General features: G+C 39.9%; 1 protein-coding gene across 2 annotated transcripts; it reads right to left on the reverse strand.

The window, feature by feature from the left end:
• DSEL (dermatan sulfate epimerase like) lies at positions 1-26,513 on the reverse strand. Of its 2 annotated transcripts, none has more exons than XM_069957835.1 (2): positions 25,931-26,513; positions 1-4,473 (listed from the first exon to the last, which is right to left on the reverse strand). In XM_069957835.1, the coding sequence occupies exon 2, from the start codon at positions 3,810-3,812 to the stop codon at positions 192-194; it is 3,621 nt and encodes a 1,206-aa protein (XP_069813936.1). In that variant the 5' UTR covers positions 3,813-4,473; positions 25,931-26,513; the 3' UTR covers positions 1-191. The 2 variants fall into 2 exon arrangements, with proteins under 2 accessions (XP_069813936.1, XP_069813937.1); XM_069957836.1 differs by lacking the exon at positions 25,931-26,513 and adding an exon at positions 21,399-21,445.

Consider the following 26,513-nt stretch of genomic DNA (forward strand, 5'->3'; position numbering starts at 1 on the left):
CACATTTACATAATCTTTCCATATTTCTATTATGACAATATTCAAGAATAAACAATATATTTCTTTATTCTGATTGTGGAGCATAAGGAATATTGAGATAGAGTATTTAGTGCAAAAGATTGCTGACCTGCAGCACATAGGGACTATTATTTACAAAATCAATACTCAATGATATTTGGCTTAGTCTCATATTACTCTCTAAATCTTGCATATCCAAGTTTATTCATTTGTGTCCAGCATATCTCCTCAATCAGGGCAATATCTTCTCTAGGCATATTTATCTTCCATGTGTTTATATTTGCCGGGGAAATTTCCCCTTCATGGGGTAAATAAAATAAGTTAGTGTAACTTGCGAACATTATTTGATTTAAACTTGCAGGAGATAGAGGAATGCCAAAAAAGCTATATATTTTTTGTGTTGTTTCTTCAGGAAAATTTACAATGTCCTCAAATTTAACCAGAAGGTAACTTTTTGATTCTAAATCGTTATTTATTCGGATGGCTGCTGCAGTATTGGCTAGCCAAACATGGGTAAGTTTTGTCAGAGCGTGTGATTTACGATTAGTAAGCTCTTCTTTCGATGACTCATATTCCGGAGCATAGCCGGCATTTGACCTACATTTCTGCTTTTCTTCATCTCTGAACATTGTTGATAAACGCTGGTCAACGTTCCTTAAGGAAAACAAACTTGGACTGCTTTTATATAACATGGAATAGGCCCAAGCACGTGGGTCTCTTACAATAAATAATGCTCTTAACTGAGGTCCAATAATTTTTTCAATGAATGGAAGCTTTAAAGTCCAGCTACCACTGCTTAAGCCGAGCACTGGCTGAGCTTTGGGAAACAATGTTAAATGTTTGCGAAGTTGTCTAACATAGTCAGCATCTCTGTCATAATATCCTTTGTATCTGGTTCTTTGTTCAAAAAATGGGTCTCGTCTTTTATAGCGTTTTTTTTTATCCTTGGTAACTGGTAAATGGTGAAAAAGTTTAGGCTTTAAGGGTCCTTGCAAATCAATATTCTGTAAATGAAGTTTTGTGTTCTGGAGCAATGATTGAAGCCAACCCTGGATAAGTTTAAAATGTCCATCCACAACATCAGAGCTACTCCATTCACATGGATCCACAAATGAATCAATTTTGTATTCTGCCTCTGGAATGTCAATGTAAACTGTAGGAACCTTGATATAAACAAAATCTGAAGTGTTAAAAAAGAGTTGCTTTAAAATCTCAGCTCCCGAACCTGGTAAAGATGTAATTACTACAATGGGTAGATCAGAATGGACTTCACTTTTCTTACTACTTTCTGTATCGGCTCCCTCACTACTCCACTTTGTACAAATAGGCTGAGTGCATGCTGTCCATACATCGATAAATTCAAAAACCCACAGGGTTATAATTAATACAAGGATCCAACGCATCAACTTACCAAAGGGAATATAGAATCTCCAATGAAATACTAAAATGCCCAAGCCTGCACACAATATTAAGCCGATAACCAAATTGAATCTGAGCCCAAAGTGAAAAACATTCATATTAATTGATTTAGTTGTTTTCTTAATATGCTCAGTGCCCAAGCCAAATCGAACTATTCTATTCTGATCTTCTAACTTCCCATACCCTCCAAAGCCAAGAAAGTTGAATCTTACCTCAAGATCATTATAGTCTGTTACTATAGACACAAAATTTTCTGTATTGTTAACTTTAACAGATATTTTGACACCATGGTTGTTACTGTCTAGGAATTTCAAATCTGAAACATTAACGTACGGTCCATTAAATACATAAGCTATCCTTGACATTTTTTGGTTTAACTGAAAGGTGACATTTACAAATTGTGTCCAACGCTTTTTGAATTCCGCTGTCTGCTCAGCTTCCTGAATACTACCTACAGGACTATTACCATTTTGGTCTACCCAAATCATTTTGTAATGTGCATCCCATATATCCATCATAGCACCATTAAATTTATTAAGAAACCTAAATGGAACATACTTAAAATCTATATCTAAATTATGAAAAAAGGCACTGACTAAGGACAGTGGAGAATCTTCATGCTTTTCAATGTGATCGACTATAAGCAGTGTCTGGTGATTTAAAAGCAGCAAGCAACGGTAAACACTTTTTAATTTCATGGAAGACGAGTAGGCAGACACTGCTTCACCACATACAAACATTGTCTCCCCTTGTTGACTTGCTGTAATAACCTCACCAGCTGCATCTCCGGTGTCATTTGCTGTCCACTTTAGCCACTGTGAGCATTCGCCAAGTTGACCTTCCCATGGTTTATTGCACTGACTTGTAGGAGAAGGAGCAAAAACTAAAACATTATTTAAATGACTCAGTTTTGGTCCATAGAGTGCCTCTGAAACAAAAACCTGTCCATTAGGAGCAAAGGTGAACGAATTTTGATCAGGATGTTCATGACCGGGATTAAAACTTCTCCACCCATCTACCCAGGAATATGGCTGAAAATGAACAATGTCATATACTGCTCGACCACCAAGCTTTCCAGACTTAAATGAAACAAATGTGTTGGTTTGAGTGTTGGACAAACCAGCACCATATGTTACAACTCCCCAATTAGGAAACACATGCATTTTTGGTGTGCCATGATCAACTGGCGGATGGGGGGTAAATTCAGGATTATACCACAAATACTCTGTGTGAAGTGTACTCCACCTCTGTGCTGTGGACTGTACCATTGGTCCATCTTTTGGTCTGTGTTTTCTGATCTGACTGGCCAACCAGTTTCCAGCTCCATTCTTCAATATGAACGAATCCAGAAATACTAACTGGCTTTCGGGTCCATAAAACCAATTGTAATTAGAATCTGCAATTCCAATTGTTCTCTGATATCCTGGCAACAACGTAGAATAGTAAAACCAGAAGTGCATCCTCAGCCAGTTGTTGTCAAAATGATTCATACCAAAATGACGTTTTGCTAAAAAAACATATTGTGTAATTGATTTTGCTGTGTAGCTACCATAGGCAACTCCTTCATCGAGAGAGCCATCCACAACATGATTTAGGAGGAACATTGTTTTTTCCAGCACATCAACAACAGTTTGTTTCCATATATTAGCTTGTTTTGCATTGTGCTCTTCAACAACGAGTGCTCCGATAAGCAGTGCAAGCATATTAGTGGTTTGGTGGTTGTGGAGGAATTGTTTTCCCCATGCACGAACTTTGGACCATTCATACATTTCATCACTGACAGTCTCAATTTTTTCCAAATACTTTTGTCTTCTATCATTGTCAAGAAAACGGTATAAAAAATCAAAAGCTGTTGCAAATCCCGTCAAAGAGTGCGCTGGTGGTACCTCATCACCAGGTGCATTTTGAACCAGCCAGTCTTTGTAATTCACCATCCTGTCCATATATTCCAGTGCAAAGGTGAATGCAGTTTTATCATCTGGAAACAGCAAGCAATATAAAGCCAATGGAGGCAAATTGTTCCCATAAATCTCATTCCATTTAGCTGCAAAGTCAGCATGCTTTAGAGGGGGCAAGTAGTAAGATGGATTAGCCAGCATCTTGTTAACAGCATTTCTAATCGCTCTAAATAAGTGTATGTGAGTAGTGTGAGACTTCTGCCTCAATCCCGGAACATCTGCACCATCAAAATATAATCTTGGATGTGAAGGATTACTTTTCTGCTTTACACCAGCAGTAACATGAAATAATCTGTTATAAGGGCTGATATCCCCTTTAAGTGCCATCCAGTCATCGGTATAATTGCTACAACAGACAGGCGACAGAAAAATAAAAAACATCGCAAAAAAAGACTGTCCTGCAACATTTAGAGCCATGTTCCATTTGGCTATAAATCAATGAGACGTCTTTCTACTCTCTTCTAGGGTTTTAGGTATCCTTTGAAGTCTTTTGATATTTGAATAATTCCCTTTAAAATATATTGGTAAAATCATATCAGAGACTTTGTACATTCAGAATATCTTAGTTACAATTATTCCATCTATTTGATGGCTTTCCTTTGAGTGTAATGATTATGTTTGCAGTACTGTAATATAATAAGACATATACATGGTGCAGGTTATAGATTTTAAAAATCTGTGATTGCTATGGATACTTTGCTATAAGCGGGAGCAGTACAATAGTAGCATACTGAGTCTTTGTGAAGTGTATACATACTTGCTCACTTAAATAACTGTTGAGTACAACTGGCACATTTGCTTTGTGTTTTGAGTCGTGTCTTGAGTGACTGCCAAAAAGCAAACGTGAAAAGGGCTTTGTGCTATTAATTCATTTTTCTGTTGTCAGCAATTAAAAAGCCTGACACGTTGAAGAAAAGCTTTTCATTTTTTCTGGATTTGCCTTGTTATATTAGCTAAATACTGCTCTTCTTTGCTGTTTTATCCTTTATGTTGTTGACGCAGAGATAATCTCAGAAATATAACATCTGCTTTTCCAGTTCTGTTTGTTGTTTCAATTTCCCATCTTTAACTCCATGTCCTGAGAAGAGAAACAACGTGTCATGAAAGAATGCCAAACATTACCAAATATGCATGCTTTAAAAGAGAAATAGTAGTAGTATTACTATAATACTATAAGGCCTCTACAAATAATGCATATACATTGATTTGTACTAATTCTATAATGTTGTAATGAGGTAATCAGCTTTAACACAGAGCTGGATTCTCATACTTAGATGCTATAAATATTATATAAATCTCCACCACTGAACATTAGAGTTGTCTCATCCAAGACTCTGTGCTGATAATTTTCAAAATAGTGTTTTAATGGGCACTGTCATTTTAAATTTTTTTTTTGATATGTAGTAATGTTTTAACTGGTTAGGGTCAGAACACTAACTCGTTGCTAGACAGAGTCGGGAGAATTGCGCACTAAGCACATTCTCTCTCGACTGTGTATTACGTGACCAAAATGGTCTCATAGCATATGGAACAGTCTCATATCTAGTTCCATGGACAGAGGATGGTGAGAGAAGGGCTTTTCTTCCAGCTCATTCTAGCAATTAGCCAAGGTCTGAACCAATCGTAAAAAAAAATCCTCAGCTGATCACCTATTTAGAGCTCACTTCACATTTTATCATTATTGGCCGCACATCTTCCACTGTAATCAGGACATAAGCGGCCGGTAGGAAAAGGGAAACTGGCAGCCCGGATATGCATATATGCTGCTAGTCTCCAGATGCCGATCACACCAGAAGTGAATACATACCATCAGTGTCACATGTATCCTGCTTCACACAAGCTCTCCAAGTCTGTGACAGCCGGAGAAGCAGGGGCAGGAGTTACAGTGAACAAAGAGCAGGATGGGAGCAGGACGCATCTGTGACACAGTTATGGAGAAGGTGAAAACGCTGGATCACAGCAGTGCTGATGGTAAGTATACACAGCTGATGTCATGAGCATCTGGAAACTGGAAGCAAGGATATATGCATATCCATGCTGTCAGTTTTCCTTCTGTAAATACTCTAGCTGCACAAAGATGTTGGCATGGTTCATGAAGCCTGGCTGTTCGATACATTGTGCTGTGTAAATTGCTTCCTTGCACATCCCTGGGTCAGTTAGTGTAAAAGGACCCTTAGGGTATATTTATACATTGTATTTTGGTTAGTATTTTTATCAGTACTTGCTGCCAAAAATCAGGAGTGGAACTGACAGAGCAAAATGTAATAGAAGTATTTGCACTGTTTGGCCATGACCCCACAACATCTTTTTATGGCCGGTTCCCTGCATTTTTTTTTTCCAGCCAAATACCATCCGTTATTTCAAAGTACGTTATTTGGCCAGGAAATGACAGCCATTCAAAAGAAAGTCTGCCAAATGGCCAAAAGATGATTATGTATGGTCATGGCCTTTCTGTGTATTCAACTCACTACTGGTTTTGGTTGAAAAAAATACTTACCGAAATATGATGTGTGAACATAGCCTTTAAATTAAATAATGTTTAAATTGTAATTATACTTCTAAAGCATAAAAACCAATATGGTAGGCTAACTCAAGATACCATGGATCTGTATAACTTCCAGTGTACTTATTGAGTTTGTCTCAGTTAATCTTTGCTCGTTCTAGTGGGTTAAGCTCAAGAAGGATGCCCCTGGAGTAGATAAAATTTTAATTGCAATAATTAGAAAAGGATACTTGGGGAAATTATCATTGCTGTACACCTGTGGATTCATAGATTGTGTAAAGTCATAGATTTTAGAGGAATCGCTTCATTGCTCAAAAATATGCGACTATGTGTTACCTCTCATGTTTGTTGCCACTTAAGCGTTATTTGTTATATGTCTTGTTATAGTTGCCTTTCAATCTCACAGCATATTTATTAAAGGGGTACTCTAGTAAAAAAAAAAAAAATCTCATATCAACTGGTTTCAGAAAGTTATACAGATTTGTAAATGACTTCTAGTCAAGTTTTCTTTCCAGTCTGACACAGTGGCACAGATTTACTAATGTGCCTTCACCAGCATTTTGGCTGAAAAAAGTGATGCACTGGACTTTTCTCCATATTTATTGTACATTGTAGACACTTCTCCATCACTTAAATGGTTTAAGCAAAAAGAGGTCATGGTCAACTTTGCAAAAAAAAAAAAAAATGCATTTGAATCTGGCTGAAAATTCTCGCGGACTTCAAGCCAAGAAATAGCTAGTGTAAACTTTGCACCCAAAAAAAACTAGACAGTCTTTAAGTGCAAGAGAGTCTGATCAATCTGGCATGTTTGAACGTTGTCTAGTCTATGTTTGCACTTAGTTTTAGTAAATGTGGGCCAACATTTTCTGATTTTTAAATAGAAGTCATTTACAAATCTGTATAACTTTCTGAAACTAGTTGATTTTAAACAAATTTGTTTTTGATGGAGTACTCCTTTAATTAATGACTTTAGTTCAAAAGTCACTAAGGCTGGAACAAATCCACTCCAGTCCAAAGTACGCCAAATTATGGGCAACAGCCGGGTGGTGGCCGTCAATACAATATTGCTGACCCAGATCAAGATGGGCAAGGTACATGTGCTGGCACATGTTAGGAAAGCACACAACTAGGTGCAACTGGGAGGACTTTTGGTGTAGTCTATGGAGTCTGTGTGTACCAGGTGCTGTTTGTTTTAGAGCACACTGCACAGCCAGGATAGGTGTAGCTGCACTACAGGTCCCAGCAAGCCAGGGTGCAGCAGCAGAAAAAAATGAGTACTGAGAGGACTTTGGGCAATTTCTTTGGGGTCTATGTGGACCACGTGCTGTCCCCTTTCTGGCACCAGTCGCTCTGCATAGTGTGCAGCCAAGATGGCGGTAGCTGCATTACAAGTCCCAGCCAGCAGCCAAGAGGAGGCCAAAAAAAATTTAGTTGTAGCCCTTAGGTCTGTTGGGTTCTTTGTGGATGATTCCCGCCTAACAGACACTATTTTCCCCACCCTAACACTCTCCCTGACAGACAGCAGCTCTCTCCCTAAGCTCATCCAGCCTGCATCTGAAGCGAGCATCGCGGGATCTGGATCTTATATGCCTCGGTCATCTGATCTGGCTCAGCCAATCACTGCTATCGACATATAGGGTTTCCACGTGATGCTACAAGCTCCCAAAGACTCTCCTGCATGATGATTGGCTGAGAAAAAGCCGCCAAACATGCAGGAAGAGGAAGATGCCATTGTCTCGTGTATCGCAAGATGCTCTTCCGAGTAACGAGTACCATCGAGTACCCTAATACTCGAACGAGTACCAAGCTTGCATGAGCATGCGCGCTCATCTCTAGTACTAACCTTGCTGGGTTACTGCAGCTCAGTCTCCATTCAGCAGAAGCTAAGCTGCCATATATGAAGCCATATGATTTCAGTTTCATTCACTGTGTATTGCAGATGCAGTGGCTCTGATGAATAGCTGATTGGTAGAGTCATGGGGTGATAGCAGCACATTTATCAAATAGGATAGGCAATGAATCAAAAAGTAAAGAAAAACATATATATATAATATGTTTAGCACACTTCAAGAAGTCATTTTAATAACTGCTAACTTATTTAAGGAGTAATGATTTTTTTAATACACTGTTTTTATACAGTTGCATTATTTTTTAATAAAACTATATAAAAATGTATTTTATTATTTATTTTTTTTCCACTGCATAGTGAATGGTGTTTCCTATGACTGTTTGTTCTGCCAGTGGCTCTACAAAGCGAGCAGTGATAATAATAACCACTTGTCCTGTAGAGGCTGCCGCTTACAGAGAGATATAGTGGATTACAGCAGGGGTGAAGGGCCAGGGAGTGACACAAACATTGGTGGCAGCAGAGGGGCCTGTACTACAGGCACTCAATGTAAAATGATATCTAAATGTAAAAAACAAAAAGGCATTTATTTTAATGAAATTATACTATAACAAAGTAATATAACTTTAGTAAAGCAACATTTAAAAAATAAAATAAAAGTAAAATCATTACTCTCCTGAGTACCCCTTTACGTCACAAACTTATATGAAAAGGTTTTTTAAACTAACATATTGAGATGAATGTCTAAAATTCTACGCCAAGACTTTCATAAATAAAACAGCAATAAGATGTACTGCCAAACTTAACCCCAGCCAAAATATATCTTTACACTTTAAGGATTTCTAAGTAAGTGAACATTTCTATCACTATGAGTAGTGCTAAGTACTTTACCAAATGACTGATTTAATTCCACAGTCTGATACAGTTGGCTATATGTAAAAAGCCATGCATTAACAGTCCATTTGGCTCTATATATCAAAAAGAACGTCTTGGTAAACCTGTTACTAGATTAAATGTTCAAACATTAAAGTGTACCTGTCATCATAAAAGTCTCAAGGAAAAGTCTTAAAGCGTAACTGTCATGTTTTTTTTATTGCAGAAATCAGTAGTATAAGCGATTTTAAGAAACTCTGTAATAGGTTTCATCAGCAAAAAAAGCCTCCTTCTGTACTCAAGAAGCAATTTCCCAGCCTCCCCCCCTGACTTTTTATCTGTGCATTATCAGGCAAACACGTCTTCATTACAGAGAAGCCAGTGAAGACGGGTTCTGCTCTCTCCATTGTAAGCCTATGAAGGGGGGAGGGGCTGAGGGAGATGAGGGAGCAGGAAGAGGTGACATGAAGGTCAGCTGTTTGTAGACTCTCTGGGCACCTAAAACGCTAAATTCAGGTGTCAGAAACAGTGTCGGACTGGAGTGCTTGGGCCCACCAGGGGAAATCATTCTTGGGGCCCACCCTTCAGCCACTATACTTATCTATGGTAACATTAATAAGGGTCCATTAACACGGTGTGATATGGGGCAGCGTAGGGCTGCAAACGATTGCTAATCAGCAGGGCAGGAATGCACAGAGATGTGCGGCCAACAACAATGATTTATACAGCCGCACAAAAGATCAAATCAGCCGACTAGCGGGCATTTGCGTGTCAGCTGATCTCTGACACTTTTACATGGGGCTTCCTAGGAGCTTTTGTTACCTATAATTGCCCTGTGCAATTGGCTATAAGACAGGTTTCTTTGCATAACACTTTATACAGATACAAAAGTCATACAGCTACCAATAACACCAGTATATAAAGAGCAAATATCCCCACACATATTACCGCCATACTGTTACTGACCAGATCCTGTATACCAAGACTGATATTACCAATAATACCAGTATATAGGAGGGAAATAGTATCACCATACATATTACCGCTATACTGGTGCTGACCAAATCCGGTATACTATGACCAATATTACCAGTATACAAGGGGGAAATATTACCGCCGCTACTACTGACTAGTACCACCACATACTGACTTACACCGTCACCACTGCTACTGAATAAAATCCTCTGTACACAGACCACTATCACCTCATCCAGTCATATAGAGGCAGACCCAGCTCTACACAGGCTCTATACACTATATACATTACACTGCAGTTACATCAGGTGACTCACAGGAGACGTCTTCTCTGATCGGAGTTCTTCGCTTTTCATTTTCTTCTCCATCTGCCCTGGGCTATTAGAACTTCTCCGAGCCACGAATCCACAGAATCTGCCAGACAGACATATTAGGCTTCACACTCTGGCACCATCCTCATCTCTCTACACACTGCACATCTGTATTGGCCCCTTTACTGGTCCCTTGTTCAGTCTTCCATATAGATGGCCCCATGTGCATCTACTATAGTAGAAATCCCCCTATGCGCAGTCCCCCTATAGTAGATGACAACCTCTGTGCATCCCCTATACAAGGGGTAGGGAACCTTGGCTCTCCAGCTGTTGCAAAACTACAACTCCCATCATGCCTGGACAGCCAAAGCTAAAACTGTAGTTTTGCATTAGCTGGAGAGCCAAGGTTCCCTATCACTGCCCAATAGTATATGACCCCCTCTGTGCATGCCCTTTTATATACATATACTGTAGATAGCCCCCTTTTGTTGTCCATCCCCCTATACAGCCCCCTTATGTTGTCCATCCCCCTATATAGCCCCCTTCTGTTGTCAATCCCCCTATATAGCCCCTTATGTTGTCCATCCTCCTATATGGCCCCCTTATGTTGTCCATCCCCCTAAACAGACCCCTTTTGTTGTTCACCCCCCTATATAGCCCCCTTCTGTTGTTCACCCCCCTATATAGCCCCCTTCTGTTATTCACACCCCTATTTAGCCCCCTTCTGTTTCCATCCCCCTATATAGCCCCCTTCTGTTATTCACCCCCCTATATAGCCCCCTTCTGTTGTTTACCCCCCTATATAGCCCCTTCTGTTGTCCATCCCCCTATATAGCCCCCTTCTGTTGTCCATCCCCCTTTATAGCCCCCTTCTGTTGTTCACCCCCCTATTTAGCCCCCTTCTGTTGTTCACCCCCCTATAGAGCCCCCTTCTGTTGTTCACCCTATATAGCCCCCTTCTGTTGTTTACCCCCCTAAATAGCCCCCTTCTGTTGTTAATCCCTCTATATAGCCCCCCTTCTGTTGTTAATCCCCCATATAGCCCCCTTCTGTTGTCCACCCCCTATATAGCCCCCTTCTGTTGTCCACCCCCTATATAGCCCCCTTCTGTTGTCCATCCCCCATATAGCCCCCTCCTGTTGTCCATCCCCCATATAGCCCCCTCCTGTTGTCCAACCCCTATATAGCCCCCTCCTGTTGTCCATCCCCCATATAGCCCCCTTCTGTTGTTCACCCCAATATAGCCCCCCTTCTGTTGTTCACCCCAATATAGCCCCCTCCTGTTGTCCATACCCCATATAGCCCCCTCCTGTTGTCCATCCCCCATATAGCCCCCCTTCTGTTGTCCATCCCCCATATAGCCCCCCTTCTGTTGTCCATCCCCCTATATAGCCCCCTCCTGTTGTCCATCCCCCATATAGCCCACCTTCTGTTGTCCATCCCCCATATAGCCCCCCTTCTGTTGTCCATCCCCTATATAGCCCCTTATGTTGCCCATCCCCCATATAGCCCCCCTTCTGTTGTTCACCCCAATATAGCCCCCTCCTGTTGTCCATCCCCTATATAGCCCCCTCCTGTTGTCCATCCCCCATATAGCCCCCCTTCTGTTGTTCACCCCAATATAGCCCCCTCCTGTTGTCCATCCCCCATATAGCCCCCTCCTGTTGTCCCCCTAAAAATAAACAAAAACAACTCACCTTACAACACGCTCCCCCGTCGGTTGCGGGTGTCTTCTCTCTTCACGACAGATCAGCCGCATCCTGTTGAAGTCCCGAGCAGCACGTCGCCTCTGAGCTCTGTGTGCGCCGCGGTGGCTGAGACTTCCGGTACACGCTCCCAGACGGAAGTCCCAGCCGCCGCAGCGCACACTGAACTCAGAAGCGACGTGCTGCCTGGGACTTCCCCAGGATGCTGCGGATCTGTCGGGGGCGGGAGCGGAGATGCTTGCGGTCACAAGAGTGATTGACAGGGCGGGAAGCCTATGGCTTCTCGCGCTGTCAATCAGCACACTACATTTAACTGGAAGCGATTGTTGCGATCGATTCCAGTTAAAAAGATAGGTGCGGCACCTGAGTGGGCCCCCCGGGAGCACGGGGCCCCGGCTGGGCTTGCTGGCTGGAGACCACATGGTTGCAGTCTTCAGCCCTGTGTCCCCTGACAGGGGGGCGGGGCCCACTCCAGCTCGGGGCCCACCGGGGGTTTCCCCGGCCCCCCGGTGGCCCAGTCCGAGCCTGGTCAGAAAGGTCAGTGCTTATCTATGAACTTACTGAGAGAAGATTGCAGGGTGTTGTGCTTTGCAGGAATCCTCTGTGCTCAGTCACTCCTAACAGCTCCTCCCCTCTCCATAGACACATAATGGAGACAGAAATCCTGCTTCATTTGATGTGAGGGGGAAGGCTGGGAGATTGCTTTTTCAGTACAGAAGGAAACATTTTTAGTACATAAAATCTATTATGGTGCGTTCACACCTACAGGATCTGCAGCTGATTTTCTGCAGCAGATTTCATTTAAATAACTGAACACAGCATCAAATCTGCTGCAGATCTGCTGCAGATCCTGTAGGTGTGAACGCACCCTTACAGAGTTTCTTAAAATCGCTTGTACTGTTGATATTTAATGTTTTCAGAAAAATTACCCTGAAATGACAGTTACGCTTTAACTAAATTATTTAAGGCTAACATTAACGTTTAAAGGGAAAGTGCCATCAGAATATGACCTATAGTTAACTTTTTAATTAAATTTAGTTTGTTTGATAAACTTTTTTAAGAATGGTGATTTTTTTTTTCTAATTCTAGTGCTTGAAAAGCACTATATTGTAATTTTCCATTTTATTATCTATATTATAAAAAAAAAAAATCTAAAATACTGCAGTTTTAACTTTCACCACTAGGTCTAAAACTAAAGGCCCTATTACACAAGACGATTATCGTGCGAACAATCGTTATATTGTTCGAATTTAAACGATAATTGTTCTGTGTAATTGCAGACAGCGATCGAAAAATCATTCGTATGTCGTTGATCATTGATTTAGATCTGAACCTAAAATTATCATTAATCGTTCGCTAATCGTTTGCTGAAATTCCACATTTGTGCCCTAAAGTTCCACATTTCTTCTCTAATCGTTCACTGCAATTGCACATTGTTAATTGTTTTGCTGGGATCAGAAGGAATAAATGATCATAGTAATGATCGCAATAACGATCATAATGAATGATTATCGTTTGGTGTAATATGGTGAACGATTTCAGGTTAACGATAAACAATTGCGTTTGCGATTGTTTATGGTTAGTCGTTAATTGTTAAAAATCGCTCCATGTAACAGGACCCTAACCGTGACTTCCTGTTCCGTCTCTTGTGATAAGAGTAGGTGTCTGTAAAGTGATATGTACAGAATTAGGCCAGGTTAACCCAGCTGATCGGTTGCTAGGGGCAACTGAGCCAGTTTCACTTTACATCATGTTTGATAAATCTCCCCCTATGTGTATACACTCCAGCCCGGATCCTATTGACTGCAGTGCAATGTATCTTTTCTATTAATCACAGCCGTTGTTGCAAATGGGCAACAACGGCCGTGATTAATAGAAAAGATACTTTGTGTGAACTTAGCCTTTCAGAGACAGATGACACCAGTATATAGATAGCACCAGTAGAAGACAATAGCGGCTCCCTGTGGAATAAACCTTTTTTAATGTTTGTCAATGTCCATGAGGATTGTTGTAAAGCATAACACTAAATGCTGTTGAAAGCTGCTTAGGGAAAATGGCAGCCCCCATAACAATGTATAAAAAAATGAAATAAAAACAAAGACAGTCAGAAAACAGATTAGAGAAAAGTTATAAACTTATAATATCTGTCTCTAATCAGTAAAATAAAATCTAGGTTATATAAGTGCAATTGTAGACCTATAATTTTTAAGGGGCAGAGATTAAGGCTACGTTCAAATTAGCGTTCGTCCTTTCGGCACCATTCCGTCATCCTTTTCCGTTTTAGATAAAGCAAAACGGATATTGTCGGATACGTTATAATCCCCATAGGTTTCAATGACATTTTATTGTGCTCCGTTTGACCAAATAATGCTCCGTTAGCATGCAATCCGTTCAAGTTCCGTTTTTATGAATGGACGAAAAAATTGTGTTTGCAGTATTTTTTTTTTCCATTTTCAAAAACGGAACTTAAACGGATTGATGCAATCGTTTTTTTTTTTTATAATGATAGTCAATGGTGACGGATCGAAACGGTTAAACAGTTTGTGTCCGTTGTTCAAGTTTCCGTCCCATTCAGTTTTCTAGTTGGAGCATTCGCAGAAGAGGGGAGAAGACAGGAAGTTCTTCTGGGAAGGAAGGGGAGGAGCTGAAAAAAACTGTGAAAAACGGACACAAACAGAATTACAAACGGATGACAACGGAAGCAAATGGATGGCAAGCTTCTTCTAATTTTACTAAAATAAATAGATACACTAACATTTTTGGCTATCCGTTTACAAAAAATGAATGGATCCATCAGTTTCATGTAAAAAGGCTAGTGTGGCCGAGCCCTAAGAGAGAAACGACAACAACAAAAAACGCTATACCCACCCTTTACCGTATGTTGTGCGGTGGACAAGGAGTCATAAGTATAGTTGTTGGTTTTTTTTTCACCTAACCACTGTAACCTAAATTCCTGTTAAAGTACTAAACATACTTAACATATTTGCTGGGGAAAGACTCCTCAGTAAAAGCCAGGACAGTTTTTTTTATTCCAAACCACCATGCTAAGGCATTTTATAATAACAGCCATAAATATTATTAAATAACATTTCAATGATTTTTAAAGTTCAAGCTCTGCAGCGAACTTTGATCATCATTGGCATATAATTGCCCATTGGCCGATGGCAGTGTTTATGTATACACACTTTTACATAGCTCTGGGTGTGTGGCCTTTTTTCCCTCTGACATCATTTGGAAGAAGCTAGAATAACCAAAACCACATGTTTAAAATACATAAGCAGTTCCTTGTTCGTGGTTTTAATTATAAAATTATGTGAGTGTAAGAAATACTATTGATAATTTTAACCCCTTAAGGACTCATGCCGTACGGGTACATCATAGAATCCTGTCACTTAAGGACCCATGCCGTACCCATACGTCATGGAGTCTGGCAGTGCTTTGAAGTGCTCACTTCAAAGCATGCGGGGACTGGCTGCTTTATGCCGATCAGGACCCCTGCCAGTGTGACTGCGGGGGTTCCGATCGTTCTATCTGACTGTCGGAGATCTTTTACCCTCCTCCTGGCAGTCAGATTGGCAGTCTGGCAGGCTCAATGCAATGATCGCAGATTACACTGATCAATGCTATGCTGTGCTATAGCATAGCAGAAATCAGTGTAAGAAATCCAATCATCCAAGATCAATTTTGTCTCATTTAAACAAATATGGTAAAACATTAGAAAAGCTATGTAAAATGCATATCACTGTATTCAGACTAACCTATAGAGTAAATATATGTCAGTTATACTGTAAAGTGCATTACATAGCAACACAATCACCAGGTGTTTAAAGGTTTCCCACTATGCATATTCATGGCATGGGAGGGGCAGCACGGAAGGGGCATAATGGGCAGGCTGAGCTGGTGCTCGATGTCCCAAATGCTCCTAAGCCCCTGATTAGCATAGGGGTGATTAGGGGCCATCTACAAACTGCAGGGGAGAAGAGAGGAATCATTAGCAGCTTTGTAAAGGTAAAGAACTTCTGCGGCATATCAGTAGGTTCATTGGGCTGAACCTGTTGATAGTGCCGCTTTAGGGTAGCTTCACACATACCGTCTTGCAGCGGACTTGATGGTGTCCGCTGCAGATCTGCTGCCGATCCTGTACGTGTGAACGCACCCTTAAAGTCTCCTTAGAAAAAAAGTAAAGTAAAAAAAAGTAAAAGTAAAAAAAAAAGCTTACTAAGACACCCCACCCCCAAAAGAATAACAGGGGATTTTATAAAGACAGACGTATCTGTTCATTGGTCTTAAATTAATCAATTCCCAGATTTCCAATGGTCTGGCTAGGTGCAGGGAGCGCACCGATGGAATCCCTTACGACTGCTTCACCACCCCTTGTCAATAGGCAATAGGTGTTTTCTATTGTTATTACCGGCAGGCAGCAAGCACCGCCAGTCAGCTGTCTGATATGTCGTGGGGCTGGGACTTAAGGCCCCATAAGTATCTTCCCCATACATGTGTTCCCTGCCTTGTACTCAAAGTGTTTCTTGACCTAGCGTTTTGATCCAGAATTGCTATCCTAGTATCCCTGTCTTCTCAGGTTGACCTTAGACCTTAGGCCTCAAACTGCCAAAAAATACATTGTGGGAGCCTAGTCTGTGTTTTCAACCAGCTCCTGGTTTTGGTTAGAAAAGATACTGACCAAAATACTTAGTGAAGTACTATGTCCGAAAATAGCCTAAGGTTATGTTCCCACACAGTATTTTTGCGCAGTATTTTAGTCAGTATTCAGCAAACAAAATCAGGAATGGATTAAAAACACACATTTAATGGGAAATAACGGCCATTATTTAAAAAGAAACTTTTCAGATCTTTTTCTTCCAATATGCAAGGGAATTAAAATGTCATCTCTTTCAATGGATAACATAGAGACCTGACTCTTCCTCATTTGCCCACTGTAGGAACAAAACAAAGTGGAGATGTGCAGACCTGCTGGAAACACACCGGAAACCTACACATGAATAGGAAAGACCCTTCTACTTTCAGGAGATTTCGAAGAGTTACTAGAAACACTCCTTTGGCATATTGATTAGAAATGCAAAATGCCTCAGAGACAATTGACCCTGATAAACTAGAGAAATTTCATCAGGACTTTGGCTCCACTGTTCTTCAATCTGAATTACATTACATACAACCGACAAACGCTACTGAGATATACAGAAATTCTAATCATCTAAAATGTGCTCAACAACAAATAACTTTTTTTTCTATTTTGTATCTTTGTAATGATATGGAATCTGAGATCAGTAAAATAATTCTATACCGGGCCTTTCAGACATCAAATAACAGATAAATGTAATTTATACAAAGGATGGAAAATGGATTCCAGCTTGTACTTCAATTAGAAGTCTGCTAATGAAAATTAAATAAGCAACAACGAGGTGATGTATGAGCCAAGGAGAGGCAAGGCACTCAATATATTGATTACCCTGGGATCATACCAAAGCATCCAAGGGACAGAACATTTAAATGCTATATAATTGTTTTAAAAAAAAAATCACATAGTTAGTGCAGAATGAGTTTCGGGAGATTTTCTTGCTTGAACAAGGCAGCATAATACAGTAACACTGACAGGAGTTTATTAACCTTTGAAATTATTTGTTTTCATGCATCAATGGCATACTCCATTCTATCTGTCCCCTGCTTCCTGCTAACTTCCCCATTGTATAACATAAAAAAGAAGACGCAAGTATTATATACCGCTTGTCTACTATGTGTTGGAAAATATTGCATGTTCATCCTGCCACTGTGTTTATGGGCCATTTTACATGGGCCAAATGTACTTGCAGTGCCTTAACACAGCACAAATCATTGTGATCGCTGTATTATTCAGGTGGTACTTTAAATAAAATATTATCAACTGTTATCATTTGTTTAGATAAACATATGGCTGATAACAATGATTTTACTGGCTGCACAAAAATCAAATCACCCGACAAGCGGACATTTTCTCACTCATCTGATGATCGCTGGCCCTTTTACATGGGCTGATTGTAAGGAACGTAAAGGAGGGAGTAGATGGCAAAGCATTTCTAAGAATGCACATTAAAGATAATCAGGCGGTGTAAGAGGGCTTTATCCTATGCCAGATTCATAAGAAACATCCATATATAGACAGTGCATTAGTGGGGAAAAATGGAACTAAGTAGGCAGGTGTTGGATTAACGGGTACCTAGAGTTAAATGGGTTTTTGAGTTAAATCTCTTTCTTTCAAATCAACTGGTTTGAGAAAGTTCTATAGATTTGTAATTTACTTCTATTTAAAAAATCTCAAGTCTTCCCATACTAATCAGCTGCTGTATGTCCTGCAGGAAATGTTTTCTTTTCAGTCTGACACGGTGCTCTCTGCTGACATCTATGTCCGAGACAGGAACTGTCCAGAGCAGGAGAGGTTTTCTTTGGGAATTTGCTGCTGTTCTGGACAATTCCTGTCTTGGACAAAGGTGGCAGCAGAGAGCACTTTGTCAGATTGAAAAGAAAACAAAATTTCCTGCAGGATATAGAGCAGCTGAGTACGGTATGACTTGAGATTTTAAAATAGAAGTAAATTACAAATCTATATATCTTTCTGAAACCAATTTATTTGAAAGAAAAGATTTTTGCTAGACAACCCCTTTTAAAAAAAACTAGGAAAAAAAAAACTTAACTTGAAAAGCTGACATATCTTAGCGACATGCCAGAATTTTTAATCAGTGGGAGACCAGGCGATGACACCCCCCACAGATGGCTAAAATGAATGCTCAGTACCTAGGCCCCCTCTGATGAAAACCTCTGGCAACCTCTGGATATACTTTAAAGATCAGATATCAGGAATTTTTTTTTACTCAATATTTTTGAAGAATTTCTTTAGTCATTCTACCGTTGCTCTAAAAGCTTTTTTTTATGCATCCCAATGTGTGGCAGTGGCGCAATTAAAGGTACAGCTGGGCCACATGAATGATCCCTGTGTCGGCTATTTAAATGCATTGTTTTTGGCCACACATAACACTGTTAAGACAGATGTGCAACCGATATTGATTTTAGTGGCGGCACAAAAGATTCAATCCGGCGCCAAGTGGGCATTTGCTCTTTCGTCAGCTGATTGCTGGCCCTTTTACACAGGCCAATTATCGGCCAATTGATTGTTCCTCTGTCTCTCCTCACCCTTCCCCCACCCTTCTGGTACAGATGATGTAAACAAGTCCCTGATTGGCTTTATCAGCAACACTGTAGCTTCTTTGTAATGCTGGGAGGGATAATCACAGTGAGTTTATTAGCAACTTGACTCCAGATTAAGCCTCCCAGCATTACAAAGAAGCTACAATGTTGCAGTTAAAGCCTGCCAGGGACTTGTTTATATCAGCTCTCTCAGAAGGAGGGGGGCAGACAGAAAGACAGGCAGAAAGGCTCCCACACAATTTTTTGTCTTTTCAGCAGAAAGCAGCAGCTGAGAACTAAGAGAAGGAAACTGAATAGATAATAACAAGTATAGGATGAATTGTTAGTCTCACCATGGGCAGCAACATATCAAGTTATGTTTGAGTGGAATACCCCTTTAACAATAACTGGCCTGTGTAAAGAGTATTTAAGGGATACACATTATCTGTTTGGTAGTCTTATTTAAAATAATGGGTAGGTAGGTTGGAATGACAAAATGTCAGTATGACAACTCTATTGGTTTTTTTTATATCCCTAGATACACATTAGACAGTGCACTTTCTTAAAGGGAATGTGTCATCAGAAAATGTAATTTTTCTATCTAAATTATAAAATAATCCTCAAATCTTGCAGTTTTCATTCTCACCACTGAGTCTAAAACTACTAAATGATTATCAGCCTTACTTGGCCGATAACCAATCGTTCAGGCTATTAATAGTTTAGTGTAATAGGACATGTGAAAGGTCACGATCGTGATATTTCAACATGTTGCAGCGAAGATCTGCTGTTCGTCACTCTGCCACTGACTTTAATGGGTCAATAGATCTAAAAAAAAAAAAAATAATCGATCCTCAAACTCCTCCCTGCTCACTGTCTTTGTGTGAAATAGCAAAGGTAGTTAGCAGGAAATGAGAGGGAGGCAAGCTTTGAACTGACAGATTGGCACTTGCTTCCCCTGGGAAATTGTGCCATGTATTATGATCTTAAGCTGAGACTTCCTGTTACGTCTGTGGTAATAAAAAGGAGGCTGCAGTAAAGTGATACAGCATTGCAGCCACAGGTGACACCAGTAGATACAGGAGACAATAGCAGCTCCCTGTGGAATGACCTCTTCAAAGGTCACAGAGTATGCTTAGTAATGTTTCACATTCATTCCAAGGGGACAGACGTTATCAATTGTCATCTCTGTCCATGAGGCTTGCCGACAAACATGTCACTAAAAGTGAATATAAATAGCTGAGGCAAGTTGGCAGCCCCCCCCCATAATAATGTACAAAAAGTTATACTCAGAAAATAAAAACAGATTAAAAAATAATATTTTTAAGTATTTGATTCTAATCAGTAAAATAAAAAGTGACATATTTCCTTTAACCCTTCAACCCCTTAATGACCCATGACGTATCTCAAACATCATGGTGCTGTTAAGAGAGTTCAGAGAGGTGGCGCGCTACAACCCCCTTCTGAACCGCCGCAATCCTGGCTGCTTTCTGCAGCCCGGGATTGCGGCTATTAGTGCCTGCTAATAAGGACATTCAAATGCAGCTTTCAAACATAACAGCTGCATTTAAATGCCCGCCATAGCCTCTCCATGGTGGTCTAGTGGGACAATCGTGGAGGGGGGATCCCTTCTCCTTACCTGGCCGGGCCTCAGCTTCAGAATGACGCTGATCCCAGCTCGGTATTCTACATTCTATAGCAGACCAAAATGATAGAGCACTGATGCAATGGATCCATTGCTGGTTCACAGGTTTGTGGCTGGGGACGTGTGATAGGCGTACTGGTCAACCCCCCTGTTCTTATTACTTCCTATTGGTTGTATTAACCATTTAAGCCCTGTTACATGGTTTGAGCACTTGCATGCATGTATATATATATATATATATGCTATAGCATAGCATAGATCAGTATATGCAATCTATTGATTGCATGTTTTGAAGTGAAAAAGTGTAATAAAGTTTTTAAAAGTATTTTAAAAAAAAACTTATAACCCCCCCATTAAAGTTTAATTTACTTTCTTGCCCATTATAAAAATATTTAAAGTAAATAAACATATTATATATTGTAGCGTGCAGAATTGTCAGATCTATTAATATATTACATTATTGTTCCCGTACGGTGAATGGCGTAAAATGAAAAAAAATAAAATTAAAAAAAAAACACCAGGATTGCAGATTTTTTTTAAATTATATATCAGAAATTTTTTTATAAAAAGCAATCAAAATTTTTCTTTTACATCAATATGATATTAATAAAAACTAGAGATCATGGCGTAAGTGGAAAAATAAAAGCGCTATGGCTCTAGAAGGCGGGGAGGAACATTGCATTAATTTGAGCCGGACATCTGTGCATCAAAGGGCTCTGTCTTGAAGGGGTTATATAGAAACTGTAAACTTTCCAAAATAAATAGCTTAGCATCAAGAAAGAAGAAAAAGGTTACAGAAAAAAAAATACTTTTCTATTCTTACTGCCTTCCAAAGCAGCCCAATTTCTTTATGGCACTGTTGTATGAAGCAATGCAGCAAGTTCATTTCTAACAGCTATTCAATATAGAAGTGTTTATAAAATAGTGAGCTACAAAAAAAGTGGAAAAAAAAACAAAACATAAACACTCACTTGAGTCTATTGTTCTGCTATCATACAGCCCATGTCCGTTCAGTAAGGCATAGCCATAAGCTAAATATCTGCACAACTTGTAACACAAAAGCCAAGGGCAGAGATGACTAATTTACTATACATGCTTCAGCCCAGAATGAAAAAAAAAAAAAAAAAGTAGCTAACAGAACAGTAAAACTTGTTTTAGCATTCAAGAATGTTAAAAGAATGTCTTATTTTTTCTACTTGGGAACAGAATGACAAGTTACATAGATTCATTGGTCAGATGTACAAGATAAACTACAACATGCTAACTTACTATTGAAATTACAAGCACTCTAAAAGGGACAATAACATTTTATAATGGTCGGTACCTCCTGTTATGTGATATTTTGTTGGTCCTGCAGGTAACTAGAGATATAGAAAACCATTTATCTCCTTACCCTGAATATCCATTAACATTCAACAAAACTCAGAGATTGGTATTCTTTTAGTTAGCAATGCAGGCAAATCGAGTACCATGCCCAAGATGAAAGGAGTTACAACCTTTTAATATATAATATGTAAGTAAAAAGGTATAAATAACTTCTGTTACATATTTAAATTTGTTTTGTTGTAGATACTTTACAATAAAAAAAACCTTTACACTCTTGTTCGAATAGTGGGAGTAACTGGAAGGTGGAGGCCTTTTTTTTGTCCTTCCTATACTGTAGTAGCTGTATTGGCAGACCTACAGTATGCACGATACGAGCACCAGTCTGTTGGATAGGTGCTCCATATATAGGCCTATTATAGGGCTTCACCATCATATAGGCAGAGGCGCTTTGGCAATCACAGGATCATTTGTGGAGCCCTGTACTTTTATCATTGTCAGCCACCCAGCTCCTGATACACAGATGTGTGGCTGATAGAAGAGGATAGCTATATCAGAAACACTGTCCATTCCACACTCTTGGCCCTGCTTATAAGTTGACCAATGAAGCCACACGTGTGAGCACTTTGCCCTTTTCCCTATGTACATGGGTCTGTACAGTATATCTGCATGTCCCCCATTCTGTAAGGGAAAGTATTCAAGCCTTGTCCAATCTTATAAATGACACAATGCTGCAACACTTAAAGGGGTTGTCCAGTGAAAATCTTTCTTTCAAATCAACTGGTGTCAGAAAGTTATATAGATTTGTAGTTAACGTCTATTAAAAAAATCTCAAGTCTTCCCATAGTTATTAGCTGCTGTATGTCCTGCAGGAAATGTTGTTTTATTTTCAGTCTGACACAGTGCTCTCTGCTGACATCTCTGACCAATACAGGAACTGTCCAGAGCAGGAGAGGTTTACTATAGGGATTCATAGAAAAGAGAGACAGAGTTCCTGTCTCGGCCAGAGATGTCAGCAGAGATCACTGTGTCAGACTGAAAATAAAACAACATTTCCTGCATGACATACAGCAGCTAATAAGTATGGGAAGACTTGAGATTTTTTGATAGAAGTAAATTACAAATCTTTATAACTTTCTGATATCAGTTGACTGGAAAGAAAAAGATTTTCGCTGGATAACCCCTTTAATACCAGTGGTGCACAACCTGTTGCAAGACTACAATTCCCATAATGGATGAGCCCTAGAGATGAGCGAACTTGCTGAAACCCAAATAATCAGCACTTAAATCCCACTGCCTGGAGAAGGTAGGTGCAGCTCGAGGACTGCCTGAAACTTTTGGTGAGTTCGCTTGCTGTGGCAGACTTCTGGGAGGAAGGTAAGAGACTTCCGGCAGTCAGTAAAAACAGTCATGCTTTAGGGGTTCCAAACGGACAATGACAGGAGTCACTGTTTTAGATGCGATCGCGGCAGCCCGTCTTTAACAGTGAGGACCCAGTTACTTATAGCGAGGACCTGGCGTACGTCATAGGTTCTTAAGTGACAGGCTCCTATGATGTACCAGTATGTCAAGTGTCCTTAAGTGGTTTAAAAAAACAAAAAAACTTCTTTTTATTTATTTTTACATTTGGAACAAAAATCCTGAAATCACATAATGAAAGAATCACAAAACACAGGGAATTAAATGCTTATACTAACTTATACTAATTAAACTAAAATAAAAAAATGGCAGAAAATCATGGCAAATGAAGGAACAACATTGTAGGTATGCAGTTTTGTATTTTCCTACTCACTTCCAGTTAACATCTGGCTACAAACCGTGCATTTTCCTGGGCGTGTGTGAACCATCCTAAGCATCTTTGTACTTTGTACAATGGGTAAACATGCACCTACTTTTATTAATATATAAATAAAGTAACAGTACCATCCAGATGAACTCAATTTCTTTTGAATTGGAATGCGGGCACATTCAGGGGTGTCCACGTTCCAATTTACCATTGCAGACAATGTAAAGTACGGCTGGGGACGTACTATACATTGTCTGCACTGTCAATTTCTTGCGGCTGCTATTCAATGAATAGCAGCCGCACAAAATTGACATGTCAGTTTTGAGTGTGGCCGAATGGAATCCCAGACCGGAGTGTATTCTGTGTGTATAGCTTTAGTTGTCCTGGTCTGATTGGAATTTGCAACAACTAGACGGCTGCAGTTTAACACAAGTTCTCCAGATGGTATAAAAAGTTAATAAAGTTTACATGCCAATGTGAGCCCCTGTAAACTTTGGCACATCCCTAGGCCAGTTTCAGATGAGCATAAATAAGAAGCATTATTGCAACTACAGGTCTAGTAAGCTAAAAGCATCATAGATGCATCCACATTACGTTTGTCTGAAACTGGCATCAGACTATTTTAAGTTTAAAGTGAGCCTTAACTTTCATACAAGTTCTGACATATTATAGTAACATGTCATAAGTTGTGAATAGTGAAGGTGCAGAGTCCCCCACCAATTGTTACACTAGGGTGGGTTGACAATACCGAATCCACGCAGATAATTTCCAGCGGATTCTGTCGCTCATACTCACTCATAGCAGTGCGCCTATCCGCCCGTGCCATAGCCACCATTCTATGCATGGACGGATTCTGCTGTCCGACATGTCAATTCTTTCGGTGGATGGCGGAATTTGCCTGCCCATAGAACTGAGTCTTTGGGATGGGCAGGGTACGAGCGATGAAATCCGCTGGAACTTATCCATGTGGATTCTGTAGTGTAAACCCACCCATACTCTGTAAACTTCGCTTTCTTAGGAAAGAAGAGAAGAAATGAAGAGAAAAAAATATGTATCTGTCTTTTCCTTATAATGATCAGTGAGGATCTCATCCCCCTGGACTCCAACCAATCAGAACTTCAGATGTATCACTGTGACATATCACAAGTTGCATGAGGCTATGTTCATGTGCAGCAAAATAATAACATAATACAGCCGTAATTTTGAGTAAAAAGAGGTAAAAAAAGATTTGTAAAGATTGAGCATGTTCAATATTTGTATGGTCATAGTTACAGCCCTTATTCTATACTGTGTGTACACTGCGGACAATTTCCCATTGACGTACATGGAGCGTATGCATTGAAAATACAGCCTCATTTTTACTTCAAAATTACAGCCGTAATTTGGTATTACTTTACTGTGTGTGAACATAACCTAAAAGTTTAGATACATTTCACGCTAAGATTAGTACATTTGCTCTTATTTGTTTGAATCGTAAACATGGTGTACCCACAAGCTGTAACCTATTTTAATGTAAATATAATAAAGATTAATATTCAAAGTGCTAGAAACTACCTATTTCTTTTGTATGTCTTTTGTAATTACTATTTTATAGCCTAAGGTGTTGGTTACTATTCACCTTACTGTATTTATTAGACATAATTCCTGAGTTATGCAATGGCAGGTCACTCTACATAAAATCTAATTGATTTCACTGATAGACTGATCAGTAGGCAGTATTGCTTGCACATAAAAGTCCTGCCCTTTAGTCCTTTAGGCTGGAAGCTTATATATATATATATATATATATATATATATATATATTCACAGATCCCAGGGTCACTCCTTACAGAGGACCTGTAACTGGGAAGTTTTGGAGATAGATCTGGTAGTTGTCCATAAGGCAGCAGGCACAAACATACACAAATCTGGAGTATACAGTACACCAAAGTTTGTTGTCATTTACATTTTATGGCCACAGAGAAGTTTTTCATAACCCAGAAAAATTCCTGGCAGTCAAACTTGATGGCTGTAAAAATTTATTAAACAAAAAAAAAATATCACTTCCATTCACGTGAATAGTAGTATTTTGGTTGCATTCACACAGATATCTGCAAAAAATCTGCTGTGTGGTCATACTCATGTACTGTAAACCTTCCGTATACTCGGTTTCCTTTTTATCATTTATTTATGATATTGAGCAATATGAACTTTTGTCAGCCATGGCAAATGATTGCTTCACCATAAAACACAAACACTATTCAGACATCAAAAACGACCATATAGTAATTAAAAAAAAAAAACAGCATCCACTAGCCGGTGTCTAATCTTAATGATTTTCTAGCAACAAACAAGATCAAACAGAATTCTTGAGATACACCAACCCCAAGAAGTAGAAGCATATTGTATACTCACCACACAAGGCAGAGGAGAGGCTGGTGTTGCATGGGAATTAAGGCTTCCCTGTTGCTGCTGCTGCTGATGTGATGACAAGGGGGGCATTAATATTATTAGATTGCAGTGTATTATTTTGTTTTGTTTTGTCAGCAAAATAGAATCAGCAACAAAACTTAAGCTCTGCATTGAGATCAGGAAGGTCTATGTAGCATGGTTGATGTGTGGTATCTGCAAGCAGTGCAGCAATAATAGTCTACAGCTCAAAGTATAGGGAGGAAGTAAGAATTAGATTTCCAGTGTGCAGCAGGGACAAGCTTTCTTGTATGACTGCAGCAGCAGCAGCAGACTGTGTGCATTCCTTCCCAGCAGCACAATAAGAGGATCCTGCCATCCCTGTGCAGCAGGCTCCAGCTCTGAGACGTCAGCACAGGCGATCAGCATTCACCAGGGAGCACATACACATAGCAGGACCGCCACATCCAAGAAAGGGGAAATAAATAGATGATTCTGGAGTGCAGCAAAGGGTGAAAGCTTCAATGTGATGGGGATGTGGGTGGAGCTCAGCAGACAGCTCACTTACTGCCTGATGTCCCCTGGATCC

This window comes from Dendropsophus ebraccatus, chromosome 2 (genome assembly GCF_027789765.1).
Source record: "Dendropsophus ebraccatus isolate aDenEbr1 chromosome 2, aDenEbr1.pat, whole genome shotgun sequence".
Lineage (NCBI taxonomy): Eukaryota > Metazoa > Chordata > Amphibia > Anura > Hylidae > Dendropsophus > Dendropsophus ebraccatus.